Source organism: Scatophagus argus, chromosome 11 (genome assembly GCF_020382885.2).
Source record: "Scatophagus argus isolate fScaArg1 chromosome 11, fScaArg1.pri, whole genome shotgun sequence".
NCBI lineage: Eukaryota > Metazoa > Chordata > Actinopteri > Scatophagidae > Scatophagus > Scatophagus argus.
Genome location: NC_058503.1, coordinates 11,283,222 through 11,299,419, shown reverse-complemented (window position 1 = coordinate 11,299,419; position 16,198 = coordinate 11,283,222). Strand labels below are relative to the sequence as shown.

Sequence of the window (16,198 nt, the reverse complement as noted above, 5' to 3'; positions counted from 1 at the left end):
TCAGCCCCTGTCTGGACCACATTGAGACTTTAATGCTCCACTGATCAATGAGACGATTAAAGCAATTTAAAGACTCCTTTGTTTGGTCTATGCATTGGAATCTCCTTCATCCTGAAAACTGCTGGGGTGGCACGGTGTTCCCCTACATCTCAGGATAACAGCCTCGTGAACTCGCGTCTGCTGGAGTAAAAGTGCACAGGGCACACACGCCCTCTTTTTTTGTTGTCACGGACTGCTATATCCCACGCAGATACCCCAGGGACTCTGCTGTCTGTAGTCTGGGAGAGATGGGGGTGGGGACGGTGGAGGTGGTATGACTCATGCAGCTCTCCCCTTTCATCTTGACATTTGACATACTGATGTAGAGGATCTCAGCTGGAACAAACACGGTCTGTTGTGTCACAGCTGCAATGCCTGTGCCTCTGAGCCAGAGCTGAGAACAGGTAACAATGAGTCAGCGCCTATTTAATTCATACACCTACGCTGTGAAACTCGGGGGGATGGGGGAGTGGGGGGGGTGGGGGGGGGGGGGGGGGGGATTGTTTTCATGCTGATTTTATTTTTCTTTTCCAGTCTGTTCCCTACTGAGAATTCAACATCTCACGATGCTACCTACCATTCGTTGAAAGTTATTCTGTCACAGCTCTAGAAGGACTTGAGGAAAAGTGTAACTGGAGTGCATAGTGGCATTTTTTAAAACACCAGTCTGACAAACAAGGGTTCACAGCAACTATTAGGCTGGCTCCTGCAAAGCCTTTGGTAATCCATTCTCATTAAACCTTTTTCACCGGACAACAGGGGTAATTTAACTACACTTGACTATATGTTATCACAAACACAAATGATGCTACTGAGTGATGCCAGAGGGATTCTGGCTCCTAATGAACCCCTCTGAGACCTCTCACCATCAGGTCCTTCGGCCCTCTGCCCTGCCTCATCAGGGTGGATAAAGCACCTCCATATGCAAGACAGCACAAACAGACCACACAGGCTCACTCTTCACTTGCTTACTCACATTAGGTAGCTGAGGGTGGATGTTGACAAGTGCCTCACAGGAGATGCTGGCACACACTTCCTCTAAGATCTATTAAGTGGTGATTCCCCCAACAGGCCACTTCCACTCTGCATCGGTGATTCAAAACATCCTCTAAAATGAGTTTGGAGGCAAACCAAGGAGAAAGGAGAACTGATAAACCATTTTCATCGTTAAATTAAATTTTTAGCTCTTCGCTCTCTCTTACACGAGGGATTTACTCTGAATCAATGCTGGTCAGAACTGAAGGATCTGTTCAAAAACACATTTTCTAAATAAACATTATTTACTACTGTGTATTAGCTTCTCTTATTTCTTGTTAAATCTGTTTCACAGTGCTCTGCAAAGCAAATGAAGCAGTAACCAAATGGCAACTTGTTTTTCAAATTCTGAAACAAAAGGTGGTATCACAGCACAATCTTTCATTGAATTCTGTGACCTTAGCGGGAACTTCAGCTCCAAACATTTCAAAAAATAAAATTAACCTCCAATAATGTCCCAAATAAAAACATGATAATCTATTTAGATAAAGTATGTCGGAAATCTGCCCTCCATAATGCTCCATGTATTGCTGTAACAATCCTTATTTATGCTTGTGCCATATCAAACAACACGACTTCTGTTGAAGCTGAACTAAGCAACAGGAAATCCAGAGCTGTCTGAGTACTAAAACACAGAGCTGATTCCCCCTTTCTTCAAGGTGGCCTCTGTTCCTCCAGCCTCTGCTAGACAAATCGCTGTCTCTGAGGAATTATGTCATTTTGAAAAGATGAATCAGGATTTATATTCCAAGCTGAATGGCTATCTGGGAAGTAAAATTTAAGAGCTCATCTGTTCTTTAACTGAGGAAACAGGCATCAACAGACACAACAGAAGACATCTTTGCGGAACAAATTTAGAGTAGTGGGCAGCAGGCTAGACAGTGAAAAGGAAATACCACAAATTTAAGTCTGAAATGAAGTAAAACTTCCAGCACTCTTGAAGTCAACTGGGAGACACAACAGAGGAGATTTTGCAGAGGTGAGGGCTTCACATCAAAGGGGAATATTAATGTTAATTAATTAATGTTAATGTGACACGGCAGTCTTCAGGACAGATTGTAAATAGCTCCTCTCAGAATGAAATCAAACAGGAAGCACCCCTCGGTCCGGACGCCCAGCACATGCCCAACTCCCAGGCAGCTGTAGCTGCCCCTGTGAGACCCAGACAGGCACCACAGCACCAGGCAGGAGTAGGTGTTTACCATCCTGGTCCACAGCAGTGATCACCTCAGTGTTGTGAAGCTGGTGGAGGGAAAAGTGTCACATTCTCATCATGTAAAACACAGATTTTCAAAACGTTGTTGATATGCATACGGTATATTTTTAAAGTCAGTGGAACTTACTTTCCAAAGATAGCACTATCTCTGACGTCCTTCACAAGCAAAACATCCACGCACCCACTTAGACATCTCAAAGAAGCTCCTTACAACTCCACATCTTGCTTGAGAATCATGTTTTTCCCAGGCATTCCAGTTATAGTTATCTGTGCATCCATGCAGTTATTAATAGCTAATGGTTAACTCGGCAAGGAGTTTTCCAAAATGGAAATACACTAAAAACCCGTGTTCAAGTTGCAGCTCATAACTGACTAATCCATTTACATCCCCAGAGCCACCAAATTACATGACCTGATTAATTACTGATTAACCAGCTATTAAAGCCCTGATGTACAGGAGGGCAGCCAAGACCTGTTATTGGGAAGGGCTCCTGAGGAATATTAAATACATTAATATTATAGATGATTACACGTGGGAAAAGCACAGGAGAAAAGGAGCAATTCGAGTATCGAAGAAATCTCAGAGAACAACAAAGTGAACAGTGTTTCCTCGAGCATGTCAATCCGCTTGCCTTGAACTTAGCACCCTCATACGAGTGTTGAACGCACTTTTATTGTTTCGGTGTCAAATGTAACAGTGTCACCATTCAGAGAGGGAATAAAGAGTAAATGGTCACATAAAAAAATATAAAATCAACAATGAAAATGGTTACACGGGGAAAGCCTGGTTCCCGTACATACTGTAAATATACAGCTGAGACAGTGTCCAGAGATCCAGACGTGTGTGTGTGTGTGTGTGTGTTTGGTTTGCACATTTCCACAGCCTATATTAAACTCAAACAGTAAGAGTCCATTTTTTTGTTTACTAGCCATGCATACAGTTGACAGTTCCACATGTGTTGAGTCAGTGTCTTCATAGGAGCTGGCACTTTCAATACAAAATATTTACACAACCATTAGTTATTCTTATTGTCGTCACCTTCGTTGTTACTATTTGTTACTATCGATTTGAATACTCTGAGCACATAAGGAACGGGATCAGGATGGTGAAACAGTTGAGCACCCCATTTCATATTGATACCGGAGGAAAAAACAAACTGTAAAGTATGACAATTGTTGGCATCTTCACTTTAAATGTCACCTGTTCCTGAAAAGAGTTGGGACAGATCGTCTGTAGAGATATTCAAACACTGACAGGATGAACTCTGTCTCATCAGGATGAAGCAGTTAGTCATATCATTACTCTGCAATCTGCTGTCGAAGTCTTCCAGAGAGGAAAAATAAAACATCACACGATATGTGAAAGACTCTGCTATGTTTACTATTGTATCTCAAAATGAGAAAATAGGAAAGAGATGACTGCACCAATGTTTTGAGAAGGACACTGACTTATCACTTACCACTTTCTCTCCATTCCTTTTTCTGTGACTGAAAGAAATTATAAGATAACCAGAGGTGCTTTCAGGCCACCTCTTTGGTTCAGCCCTGTGATGAGCACAGAAACCAAACATTGCACAAAATAAGCTGGGAGAAAAAAAACTGTACATAATGTAAATCAAATACTACTTAATATTTTCAACAACTGGGTCCCATAAATCTGTTACTGGATTCGTGTACAGCAGCCACTTGAGTCATGGTAACGAAAACAAAAATGCAACTTGGTGTTCTGCGTCAAACTAATACAAAGAAAACCAGGAGAACACACTGTTATTACTCAATTAGAACATACTGCTGAGCAGCCTAAAGAGTAAAGATCCTGATCTATGATTCTTTGCTGAAGATTTTCCCCACAACTCGAAGGTCAAAAACAAACCCAAACAAGAGAGTAACATAAGGCGAGGGCATGTTTCTTTTTGTCATTTGTCAATTTCTCTTGCGGCAAAATTCCTAGCATTCCTCATTCAAAATGTATTCATGACTCACATGTCGTTATTAGTAATCATGTCACTGCTGATTTTATGCTCCATAGAATTAAAATCCATTGCGTTCAACCATGAATTTATCTTTCGTTTAATTGGCATGTGCATGTGTGTGTGTGTGTGTGTCTAAGTGTGCATCTCTTCGCTGCGAGTCGAAGTAGCTTCTTCTAAGTAGACTTTTTGCCTGGCCTGTTCCTGGAGGCCCCCGGGGCTATTGTATATTGCAAGAGGAGCAGCAGGGGTCATCTTTGTCTGGCTGGGCGGCGTAGTCCATCTGCCGAACGATCTCAGCGAACAGTTCGTCTACCATGGTTTTGCTCTTGGCCGAGGTCTCCATGAACGGGCAGCCCCACTCCTCGGCCAGCGCCTGACCTTCGCTGGACGAAACCTCCCTCTCGCTTTCCAGGTCCACCTTGTTACCCACCAGGATCACAGGAACCTTCTCGTACCTGAGGACGGACACAGACGCACACAGACGCACTGAGGATACTCAGCAGAAACAGATGCGCAGGAAATGCATGGAACCAATTACTTTTTTGGTCTTGTAATTCCATTGAACACAGAAAACTACGCTTCCAGAATGTGATATTAGCACATGGTGAATGCCTCAAAGGGTTTTAATTGCACCACTGGGTAAAACCTTTACTCTTTACATGTGAAACTCCTTTAGTTCATGCAGCTATTTAATTAGCCATAATCGTGTTAAATCATCAGGTCTTTCTTTCAGTGGCAACAATAGACAGCCTCACCACATTCACTTATTTTCTTGACCTGCTTCTCCCTGTTGAAGGGAGTCAGGCAACACCGGCCAAAAAGCAAGGAAGCATTGTGTTTGGGTCGCTGGTTTATCAGACACTCATGCTCTGAATCTGAGTGGGTGATAAAGGCTAAATTAATACTGTGACAATTATCCTCTTATACAGCATTAACTTTGTTCAGAGCTTATTCAAAGTGCAGTCTGTGCACACACTTTCCAGTCTAAAATATAGACATCAGACCCACAAGTATTAGCACTCATATGCATCTTGATATACATGTGTATAATCTATAGGATTCGTGTACATGAGCAAGAATTATTCTTTTTTTTTTGACAGTAAGCATATTTTTTTTAAAAAAAGGAAATTTAGTGTCTTTGCACATGAATCCTAAAGATTAACTGCCCTTAAGATTTCTCAATGACGGAATTTTTTTTTTTTTTTAACGAAAGACTGACAATTTAATTCTCTGGCCATTTCACAAACTGAAAAAATCTTAACCTAATCTTAACCTTTGAAGTCTAAACCTCACTGCAGACAGCAATGTTATAATATCAACATACTAACAAACTGAAAATTACAGTGGTCATTGCTGACGCTGAGGATGTAAAACTTGATTGATCATCCTTGTTTAGCATGTTAGCTAATTTGCTAACATGATTGGTGGCGGTGCTAAAAGCCTATGAAATGTCAGAGGATCATCAAAGTGGGCGACATGAATGAGTATAATGTCATTGTGCTTTATCACCACCATCTCTCTCCTTACCTCTATTCTCACTTTCTTTCTAAAGCATTTTCTGGGCTGTTCTCTTTGGAAAAATTCTTTGAGTACCTTTCACAACAGGAAGCAACTGTTTTTGAATGAATGAGCACATAACATCTGAGCAGCGGCTTTCTTATTCAATTTAAACATGGCTGCTTCAATCAAACAATCCAGCTGTTTTTCTGTGAAAATCTGTAACAAGAAAGATAAAAAAAAAGGATGAGCATGCAAAATGAGCAGTTACAAAGAAAATAAGAAGCAAGAATTTCTCACAACACTCTACAATCTTTTTTGAAAAGGTCAGTTTTTCTACTATTCACATGACAAAACAAGACTGGCTTTTTCAGCAAGTACTTTCAAAAAAGCTCAGCTAGGTGTAAAATGTGGGCTTCTTGTGGGCGGTAGGCTAAAATGGAAAGAAAAAGATGAGTTTCTACTTTGGTGTACACACGGTCTCTGACTGTGGGAGGAAGCTATTCACATAAGGAACCAGGGCAGCACCTTCTTGTTGAACATCCATGTCGCCCACATGCAAGCACCAAGTTTAAAGCCTGACCCAGTAGAGAACAGGAAATGGGTAGTATAGGTCTGACCCCTGAGGCGAGGAAGTACCCATAATCCTTTGAGCTCTGAACTCTGTGTCATGTTGCTGGAGCACAAACTGTCACGATGGAACTGGACTACTTAGTGGACAGCCAAAAGAGCTTGGTTAGTTCAATAAAATAGGCTACTGATCTATAATTATCAAAAGGAACAGCTTTGATGCAATTTCACCAATACGATCACTACATCAGTTTTTATAGAGAAACATGGTGGGCCTCTGAGGCAGTTTGTGCACGTCAGAGAAGATAACAAAGCTCAAAAACATCAGAAATACCAGATCAAGAGTGTTCACATCGAGTGTGTGCGTTCAGTCTGCTGGACCGTTTTTCTGAGCAGAGTTTAAATGTCTCTATTCACGACACTGAGCAGCATCGTCAAATCCAACCAAAGTCACGCACTGGAACACCCATCAACATCATTAGGGTTTTCAAATGTTGCCCTCGCTCTATGAAATATACATGCTTCTAAATTATTAATGGAAAAAAAATCCTCCTCATCCTTGATTGCTATGGTAACAGGTATACAAGGTAATGTGGTGGATTGTGGTTCTAAATGGGGTGGGTTATTACTATTGATACTAGGGGCTGCAGGTTTCGGCATTAAATAAGCTTAAACTTGCAGAGAAAAGGCAGTTCACTTTGATCTACTCATGAACACATTATACAGAGTGAACTTTAATCTCAACCGTCCTGTTTCTGTTCCCTTGATCAGCTCGCCAGCCAAGAGGAACTACCAGGATTTAAAAGATGATAGAGGTCATTCGCTGTGTAACCCAGAGTGTGATAGCGTTATATGAGCTTGGACGCATCCTGAATGAAAAATTACAGGCCATACTTCTTTACTGTAACATTCAGTGTACAGGGCTCAGGTCTCACTTCACCACATTCCTGGTGTCAATAAAAACAGCAAGGACTGTATTTCAAGATATTGGACCACATCTCTTTGGTGGTAGGCAGTTCTTGCCTTGAACTTTAAATTCCCTTCCCCGCCTTCACTGAAACATCCTACACATAGTCATGGGTGAGCAGCCTGAAAGGCAAAACCTTTACTTTTATAGCTGGGAGAAACCACAGGGGGCTCGGCGTTCAGTTGGGGTAATGGACCTTTTTTTTCTGCTGTGGTTTTGTCTCAAATCTCCTTGCTGTAGACCAGCTCTCTCTTTACTGAAGTAGAAAAAAAACAGTTTGGGATGGCTGCTACCTAAGCTCAGTATGGATTCATAGTGCATGGGTGGCTTCTTTAAATGTCTGGTTAGTTTCAGTTCAAAACCCAGTTTAATGTGAGGGAAGACTAAGAAAACTAGAAAATATTCACTTTTAATAATATATTTTTTGGGGGCATTTATGCCTTTATTGGACAGGAAATGAGGGGTGAGAGAGGGGAAGACATGCAGTAAAGGACCACAGGCCAGACCCAAACCCAGATCACTGCTATGAAGAGATTTCAGCCTTTCGTACGTGGGGTGAGCACACTAACCACTCTGCCACGCATCGCCCCGAAGATATTCACAATTGAAGCTTGAAGCAGTAACTTTTTGCCATTTTGCCTAAAAAATGTATGAAAACACTACAACGCAATGACTAATTAAGACTGTTGCCAGTCAATTCTCTATTGAGAAGGCAATTAACCAACTTATTGTTATTTACTTATTGTGGATCCCAAACAACAGTAGTAATCCAAGCAAAGCCAGTGCAGTAACTTCACATCAAATGTGATCTTTTTTTTTTCTTTCTTTAAACCATAAAAGCGGACAGCCATATGCAAGTTATGTAGCTCATTTGGGCCTCATCATAAGAGAAGTACAGCACAAAGACATCTGGTACCAAAGGAGAGGGTCTATATATAGTCATAATCACAGAGGAGGAAACCAGCAGTCCCAGGAGGTGTGAGACAGTAGCTGCCACGGATACCGAGGCTCCCAGGGCCTCAGAGTGAAGGGTGTTGGCCGCACTGTGTCTGGACCCAACAGCGGCTGATGCAAGACAGCAAGGCTTGTCCGTAACACATACTGAGCAGTTTGCATGGTTCAGACTTGAGTCTCAAAAGACAAATGAACAAGTGAGTCCACTTGTGTTTGTGCTGTGACACAAACAGCACAAACAACATGTCATGCTCTCGCCTTCAGTCTGTGAGCTTGACGGCACCCGCACTGGAGCACTCCGACTGCAGTGCAAACACCCATCCGAGCTCACCCAGACACACCTTATCTATAATGCATGATGCATCAACTCGCGCAGGCCTTGCTGACAGACGTTGGAACCCAGTGGCCTGAGAGTCTCTGAATTTGACTACCAGGATGAGGGAGGAAACAAGCTGCGTGCTCGGCCTCCTCCCAACGGCCCTTTTTGAGAAGGGTCTTCAGTTTAGTCAGAAACCAGCTGAGTCACAGAGCAGAGCAGCAATAAGCTCCTTTCTTCTGGCACAGCCACAGGGCAAAGAAAGATTTAATCAAGAAAATATATCTGGAAAGTCTTTGGTAAACACACCATTAAAGGAGCAAGAAGGCTTTTCAAAAGAATGAAAGATTAAAAAATGACAATGTCAGTGCTCAGAAGCTCTTTTGGATTCTCTCAAGATTGTAAATACTGCTTGGCTTCCCCTCTCCTCTAAAATCTGATGCTATTCACAGATGATGGAGACACTGACCAAGACATGTCAGAAAGGGAAAGATAAATGAGTATTGTACCTGCCAGACAGTGGAGGCCAATCATCCTTGAATATGATTTATTACATCAATAACACTACTGGCTATGCCATGTGAGATAAAGTCCTCTTACAACACTTAAAAATCTGATATGCAAAGTGTCACTACATCAGAGGCTCAGACTCATGTTTCATAAAATGGTAAGAAAGTAGAAATAAGCTTCCAACAGTTCAGAGACTCTTATGTTTTATAACCACTGAATATTTTGTAAATGACAGTCACCTTCACCTGTGAATGATACATCACACTAAGGATATTTATTCCAGTGTGTTATCGTCAGGAGGTTCTCTATGTGTAGATCACACATGTAGAGAATCACATAAGAAACACACAGCACAGTATTTTGGTTTGTTGGTAATGCGCGATGATGTACAACTTATTTTAGCATGTATAAAGAAATCTGTTGGACTGGGACTTAAAAAACTGAAGATCTTCTAAAGTTGACTGCTTGGATGCAGTGTGAATCTTAAAAAAAAAAGAAGGTATAAACCACATTTGCACTGACAGCTAGTTATCTGGATATTTTCATAATTGCTTGTTGTTTTCTTCTCTGGGATTATCCATGACAACAAGCCGAAAAGACCCCTTCAGTTTGTAAGGGTTGTAAGACTATTTGAGTGCACCGTCTGAACTCATCACTGGGATTTATAAGGCAAATGTTTAGTCTGTAGCATCACTGAAAAAGTTCCATGAATACACTTTGTATGTTTAGTTAAATGGGCACTCTGCCATTTTATTTACACCTAAAGCTTGGTTTACATGTCATGAGCCTTTCAAAATAGTCATATAACACTGGGCTGTCAGGGCCTAAAAATTGGGATTTCTTTGACCATTCTTTTTGAAAATGTCCTTTTATTTCTATTTCTTTACACGCCAGCTCTACTTTTGCTTTACTCAGTAATAAGTTTTAGCAATTAATAGTAGCAAAAATACCTATTCCCTGTGTTTTCAAGACACTGCTCACATCTGCTTATTGCTTGAGAAACTCCCTGGGGGGTTTTCATTTCCATCGAGAGCGATGAGGTTGTGTTAGAGGATGAAGGCTGAGCTGGGATATACTGGAGAACCTGTCAGCCTCGCTAGTAGCCTTGCTTTTATCTAATGCTGAGCCTCTGTTGCTGCCCAGAACAAGAGAGACATTAACATTCATCACCCGGAGGGAGCATCAATGTCTGTACCAAATTTCATGACAATCCATCTAATAGCTGTCCAGACAGTTTGCTTAAAACCATAAATTTCAGCAAGAGTCAGCGGATCACCAAAGCCATTAGGATATATGTCTGAGAACCATTAATAAATGCATCAAATTTATCCCAGCCAATGGATTTTGAGATAAATCACAGGATAAGTGAAAGATTTGACCTGTTGTGCTGCAAGAGAAAAGATCATTACCTTTCTCATTCTCAGAGCTCCACAGGTACCAAATAGTCAACAAAAAGAGAGGTTGAGATGTTTCAGTTTGGAGCTAAGTGAAGTGGTGAACCAACTGTCGTTGTCGAGTATCCTAAGGCCAAGCAGCTAATTTTGTGGTAAATTAAACAAAGTCTGATTTGCTATAACTAGTGCCACGCTATGTGTGGTGACTCCCAGAGCAGAAACAACTTGTTGGGCCTGTTCAGGGGGCCTCAAACATCATTTCGAAAGCAAAGTCAACTGTTAAGTAATCCCTGAACTTTAGCTAAGTTCTTTTGCCCAGTTTTCACAACAGACAAAGACACAGATGAAAGAGGAACTTTCTGGGAGAACTGAGAGACTGCTGCTCCTCCATTTATTGATCTTGATCCTTTCATCCAGTTGGCACACGAACAAGCACTGGAACGATATCTCCACAGTTTGCAAGCCTTAGTACAACGCTGAAAGGAGTGAGCACACGCGCAACATGTAACAGAAAGACATACACAAGGATATTAACATCAGCAGCAAGTGTGACACCTTTGGGAGTCTGTTAGTGCAGCAGAGTTGATTATGGTACCCTGTTTCACCTCCTTTGTCTTCACTACCCTCTTGCCATGTCCTGCCTATTTAAATGTTCTGTTAAGTCTCCCCCACATCCCTGGTGCACAGTTAACTGCAGCTGAAGTGAGGAGTGATGAGGTCCCTAGTGGACACAGGCAGGCCATGGTGTAATCATGTGCACCCGTGGCCTCTGTGCTAAAGCTCGTCTGTGCCACTAAGAGCAGGCACTGATAGATGCCGACAGGGTTCAGAGTGAGAGTGATGCACAGCAGCGCCTCTGACCTGAGCGGATGCCGACACGGTCGTGACGGGTCACAAGTATTTTGGCAGCGAGGTTGGACAGACAGGCAAGAGAAGCAGTGACAACAGTGTACTGTACAGGAACAGGACTGACAGCTGAGGCTCACACACTAAACTTACAGTTTCTTACATGACAAAGAGAAGCAGGAAATCCTCCTTTTTGAGAAGCTGGAATCTATTAACATCACTATTTTCATCTGATAAATGTCTGAGACAATTAATATGTTGATTGGTCGATCATCTGATCAGTTAATTAACTGATCGGCTCTAGAAAACACCCTTTCTTTAATGTACCGCCGCTACCAATGATTATTTTCACTATGAATTAATCTACCAACTTTCTCTGTAAAATGTCAGCCGTTGAAACAAGCAAATAAATATATACACATATTGCTTAAAAACGACTGAAACATTTAACTTGTTATGAAAATAGCTGGCAACAAATTTTCTTCCGATCTGCTAATCGATTAGTCGTGGCAGCTCAATTCCAACGCTCTCATGAGTTTCTTTCGTCACTCTGTGATGTTGTGAACTTCTGTGTGCCTTCTTCATGTCTGTTTGACGCCTCTTTGCTTGCGTCTTGTCTGACTGCATTCACTGACTTACTACTTTTCCCACAATGCCCTTCGATCAGCCCCACAGAACATACCTGAACTTGTTGCATTTCAGTCAGGGGTTTTAACAGAGCAATAACACAGTGCAGCAGACACTCTCGCGATCAGGAAAGAAAGCAGGCTATTCAGCCCGTTATCTAAAACATAAAATATCTTGATCCTGCACTGCATTGTGAGCTACTGTCTGTATAAGAAATATTTTTCCCCTTCTGTTATTGATACCTCATTGTTGAAAACTGGGACAAAATGATAGACCTAGAATTAAGCTTGTCATTGCTAGGAAAAAGCAAAAAGCAATGGCGGTATGAAAGATATCGACTGTCTTGTGTTCAGAAAAGCCTATAAAGAAAAAGCCTACATTTCCTGTTTTACAGCTCCACTTAGCAGCATTAGGTTAAGTGTTTAGCTTTAATTTGCTAAAATACAATATAATTCCCATTTTATTTGTGAGCATTCTTACCTTCAGCAACATGAGAAACCATGGCTGACTCTCAGTTTAGAAATGCTTACATCATGAGGTTCCTGTATTGATTTTTGATGGCTATAAACAGCTAGGTTTGCATTGAATATGTGCCCAATTGATTTTATTTTTTTTTATTTTCATATCTTTTTACTCATGTCATCTGAAAAAGGAAGTGTATTTGAATTCCAGTGTGTGTTTTCATTGTTGTAGAAGTACATAAACGCAGTGTATTTACGACGCCTCAGAACCAAAAGTCACCTTATACAACTGCTTCTCTGAGTAGCTTTTAATACCAGAAAACTTCAGCGTGTAGGTTTGAAAAGGCTGCGTACAAGCAGCTTTAGTTTGCTCCTTGCTATCAGCAACCTAAGGTCAGCTGTGTTGAAGTTAGAATGAAGATGCTGACGTCTCTAAACCTCAAGTCTGAGAAGCCATTTGACTAATCTCTTCTTTGTAACGATTTATCACACGAATGACAGGACTTTCTCTGAATAACCAAAGAAAAACATGCATGCTTCCATTCAAAACAAAATTGGTGAGAGGAGAACTGCATACGAGATTAAGTCAATTAAAGACTGACACCGCAACTCCACTGTTTCAAATGCAGTCTACAGTTTTAACTGGCCAAGTCTGCTCGGAGCACAGGAGTCTGAAATTAACTGCTGTGTAGGAGTTGCATACGAAGTGCGATGTTTTTGCTACTGAAAATTAATTCTGCTGTGACAGTAGAGAACAACGCCAGACTTAAGTGTGAAATCACATAACAGCCCGGCGGCTTCTGCTGTGTGAGCACACATGTATACATTTACGTGTAAACACACACACACACACGCTGTATACCCATCATAACTCTCCCCATTCTTAACTCATATGGGGGAAACATGTTGACCTCATTCTTTCATCCGGAGCCACAGATTTATAGGATTGCTTATAAGGTGCATTTGAAAAAGAAAAAAGAAGAAGAAGAAGCCTGAATCCAATTAGGTGACAAAGACTGAGAGCACCCGACAAAAACAAACACCTTAAAAGATGATTCACTTTCATTTTACGGGAACAGATATGGCCAATACTGTCACAACACAGAGGGAAACACAATATTAAAGCATGGTATGAATGCACTGTCCTTACACTGGGCAGTATCTGAAGTAATTAGCTGTATCAGTAAACAGTGCGAGCCTTAAGCTGCACCTCTTTCTTCATCTTCATTAGACCGGCCTTGTCTGTCCTACTGGTCTCCCTGCATTGGCTGTAGCACATTCACTGACATCTACATCGACTGGTGCGTGCTGCCTGCACACCGTAACATCAGAACTGAGCTAACACACAGGAAACGACCACCAATGAGTTAACCAGCAGCATCCATGCCATAGTCCATTTAGGCTCTCAGTGGGTCGCCTAACATCATCCCGTAACACCAGGAGAATGCACAGCACCACGCGTCCTCACAGCACACTGGCCGAGAGCTGAAACACACCAATGACATGGCAGCACGACCGCACAGCCTCAGCTAACCTCTTCCATGTATCAATCACCAGCCCTGTCCAGTGACCTCATATCTGGATCATCTGGCGCTCAGACACTAGACGATTTCACGCTTTCAACTGTGCCACTCTTCCTAAAGAGCTTGTGTGGCTTGTTAATTAAAAACATGGCTTCTCCTCTGCTGAAGCCAGGGGGCTCAGCGTGCTTCCCCCCCCACCAACCCCTGCTGTATTTGGAGCTGTGCTTCCTCGAAGCTGTCTGCAGAGTCTCTGTTGCACTGAATCCTGGGTATCCCCGGCTGGGTGTTTCACAGGGGTGGCAGCGTCTGGCACAGTAGACATTCAGCGCTACAGAGCAGCAGCCTGGCAGACCACAGACAGTATCTAGGATGTTATGACTGGATGACAGACTGGTCTTCACTGTGCTGATGGACACGGTGGATCAGCGCTTTCAGTTACTGTCAGGAGTGAAACATTATGTCTGCAGAAGCACTGAAGAGATGAGGTTGAAACACAAATGATCACTTTAGGACATGCCAGGACTGCAGTGTCGACCTATGAGCAGTGAGGGTGAGACCTGGTACACCAAAATAAAACAGACATGGTGTGTTGGTCTGCAGTCTGCCCTGAAGATGCACAACATCTCCATTCAAGCACAGTTCTCAGACCAGGCCGAGGCCCATCATGAAACTACAGGGCCTGATAGGCCAGCCCTGTGTGTGAAGAATTACCTCCAACATTTTACTTAATACGGACATTACTCTTTTTCCTGCGCATCATTTCACCAACCTTTTCACTCTAATGATCTGATCCCTCATCGGCTTTATGTCCTGGAAGCTTTGCTGGTTGACAAGGCTGTAGACCAGTATGAATCCTTGACCGTTTTTGATGTAAAGGTCCCGCATGGAGGCGAACTGCTCGGTACCGGCGGTGTCAAGGATCTCCAGCACCGAGGGTGAGGAGTCCACCTCGATCTCCTTGCGGTAAAAATCCTCTATAGTTGGGTCGTACTTCTCAATGAACGTCCCGGTAACAAACTGCACAGTGAGGGCGGATTTCCCGACCCCACCGCTGCCCAGGACCACCACTTTGTACTCGCGCATCGTGGATTAAATCAAGTCGTAAGGTATCAATCTCCGCGCGTCATTGAAATGAACTCAAAACGTTCCCGCACGAAACACATTCACCATTCGTGTCCCATTTTGAACGGGTTGTCAATAACACAGTCTTTGCTCGCCGCTGCTCAGCTATGGCAGAGCACAAAGACACGGTGCCCCAAGATGGATTTCATTGTAGAAATTCCCCCATGCAGGCCAGACACTGACAGCTAAACGGGCATTCGATGACTGCAACTGTCCAATATGTGCACTGGGAGGAAGAAAATATCGTCCGATGATGTGGACCGTGCGGGTTTTCATCTGCTTAGCTCATCCCTCTCTATGCATCATAAAAAAAACAAACTTGCTCCATCGAGGACGCTGGAAAAACGCTGGCTTGGTCCCATACAATGAACTGCAGGCGCAATTGTTCAAGCAGCAGACCGCCTCGGGAAAGCAGCACAAACCAAAACTGTTTCGACACTTAATAGAAGAACTTGCGTCTCTTTGTTTCTTTTTCACCATCTCGGGCATATCTCCGTTTCTCCCCCGCTCACCAGTGCAATCCCAGCCGCCATACTCTCGGGTGGAGACCCACGGCCGCCGCGTAACCAGCTGGTCCCCGCTCGGCTCCCGTACCGAGAAAAAAAAAACAACAAAAAACAAAACGCGTGCGGGTCCTCCCTCCTCCTCAGATGGATGTGCCGGGGACCCAACGGGCGCCTCCGCTCTCTGTGAACTCCACGAGTGCCTGAATGGGGGCCGCACGGAGGGAGCCAATCAGATTCAGCGGTTACATTTCCGTTCATGTGTTAAAATTCCCATCATTCGGTTGCCAAAGTGACATCAAAAGAGAGCTCATCCAATCACAGGGGCAGCTCGAGGATGTGTATCCAAGAGGAGGAAAATGCACCGGATGCTGTTTCTATGGTAACGCTGCATTTTATTGCTGCTGTCCAAATTTGAGAATTCTATACAAAAAGATGCTTAATCTTATAAAGTCAAGAAATATTATTTATTGATCTCTACCAGGGCTGGCTACATTACCAAGACATTACATCTATCTGACTTTTATTAAATTAATTTTCAGGAAACAGCAACAGTTTAACTTCAAGGCACATTACCTCAATGACAGACTTAGTAAAATAAAATTATGGGGCAATTCTCCTAATAATAATAATAATAATAAAACA

The 16,198-nt window shown here is 42.6% G+C and overlaps 1 protein-coding gene across 1 annotated transcript; it reads right to left on the bottom strand.

Moving 5' to 3' along the window:
- Positions 1-2,944: 2,944 nt before the first annotated feature.
- Positions 2,945-15,769, bottom strand: LOC124066746 (ras-related protein Rap-2a). Its single transcript, XM_046403494.1, has 2 exons — positions 14,698-15,769; positions 2,945-4,718 (listed from the first exon to the last, which is right to left on the bottom strand). The coding sequence occupies exons 1-2, from the start codon at positions 15,009-15,011 to the stop codon at positions 4,481-4,483; spliced, it is 552 nt and encodes a 183-aa protein (XP_046259450.1). The 5' UTR covers positions 15,012-15,769; the 3' UTR covers positions 2,945-4,480.
- Positions 15,770-16,198: the final 429 nt, after the last annotated feature.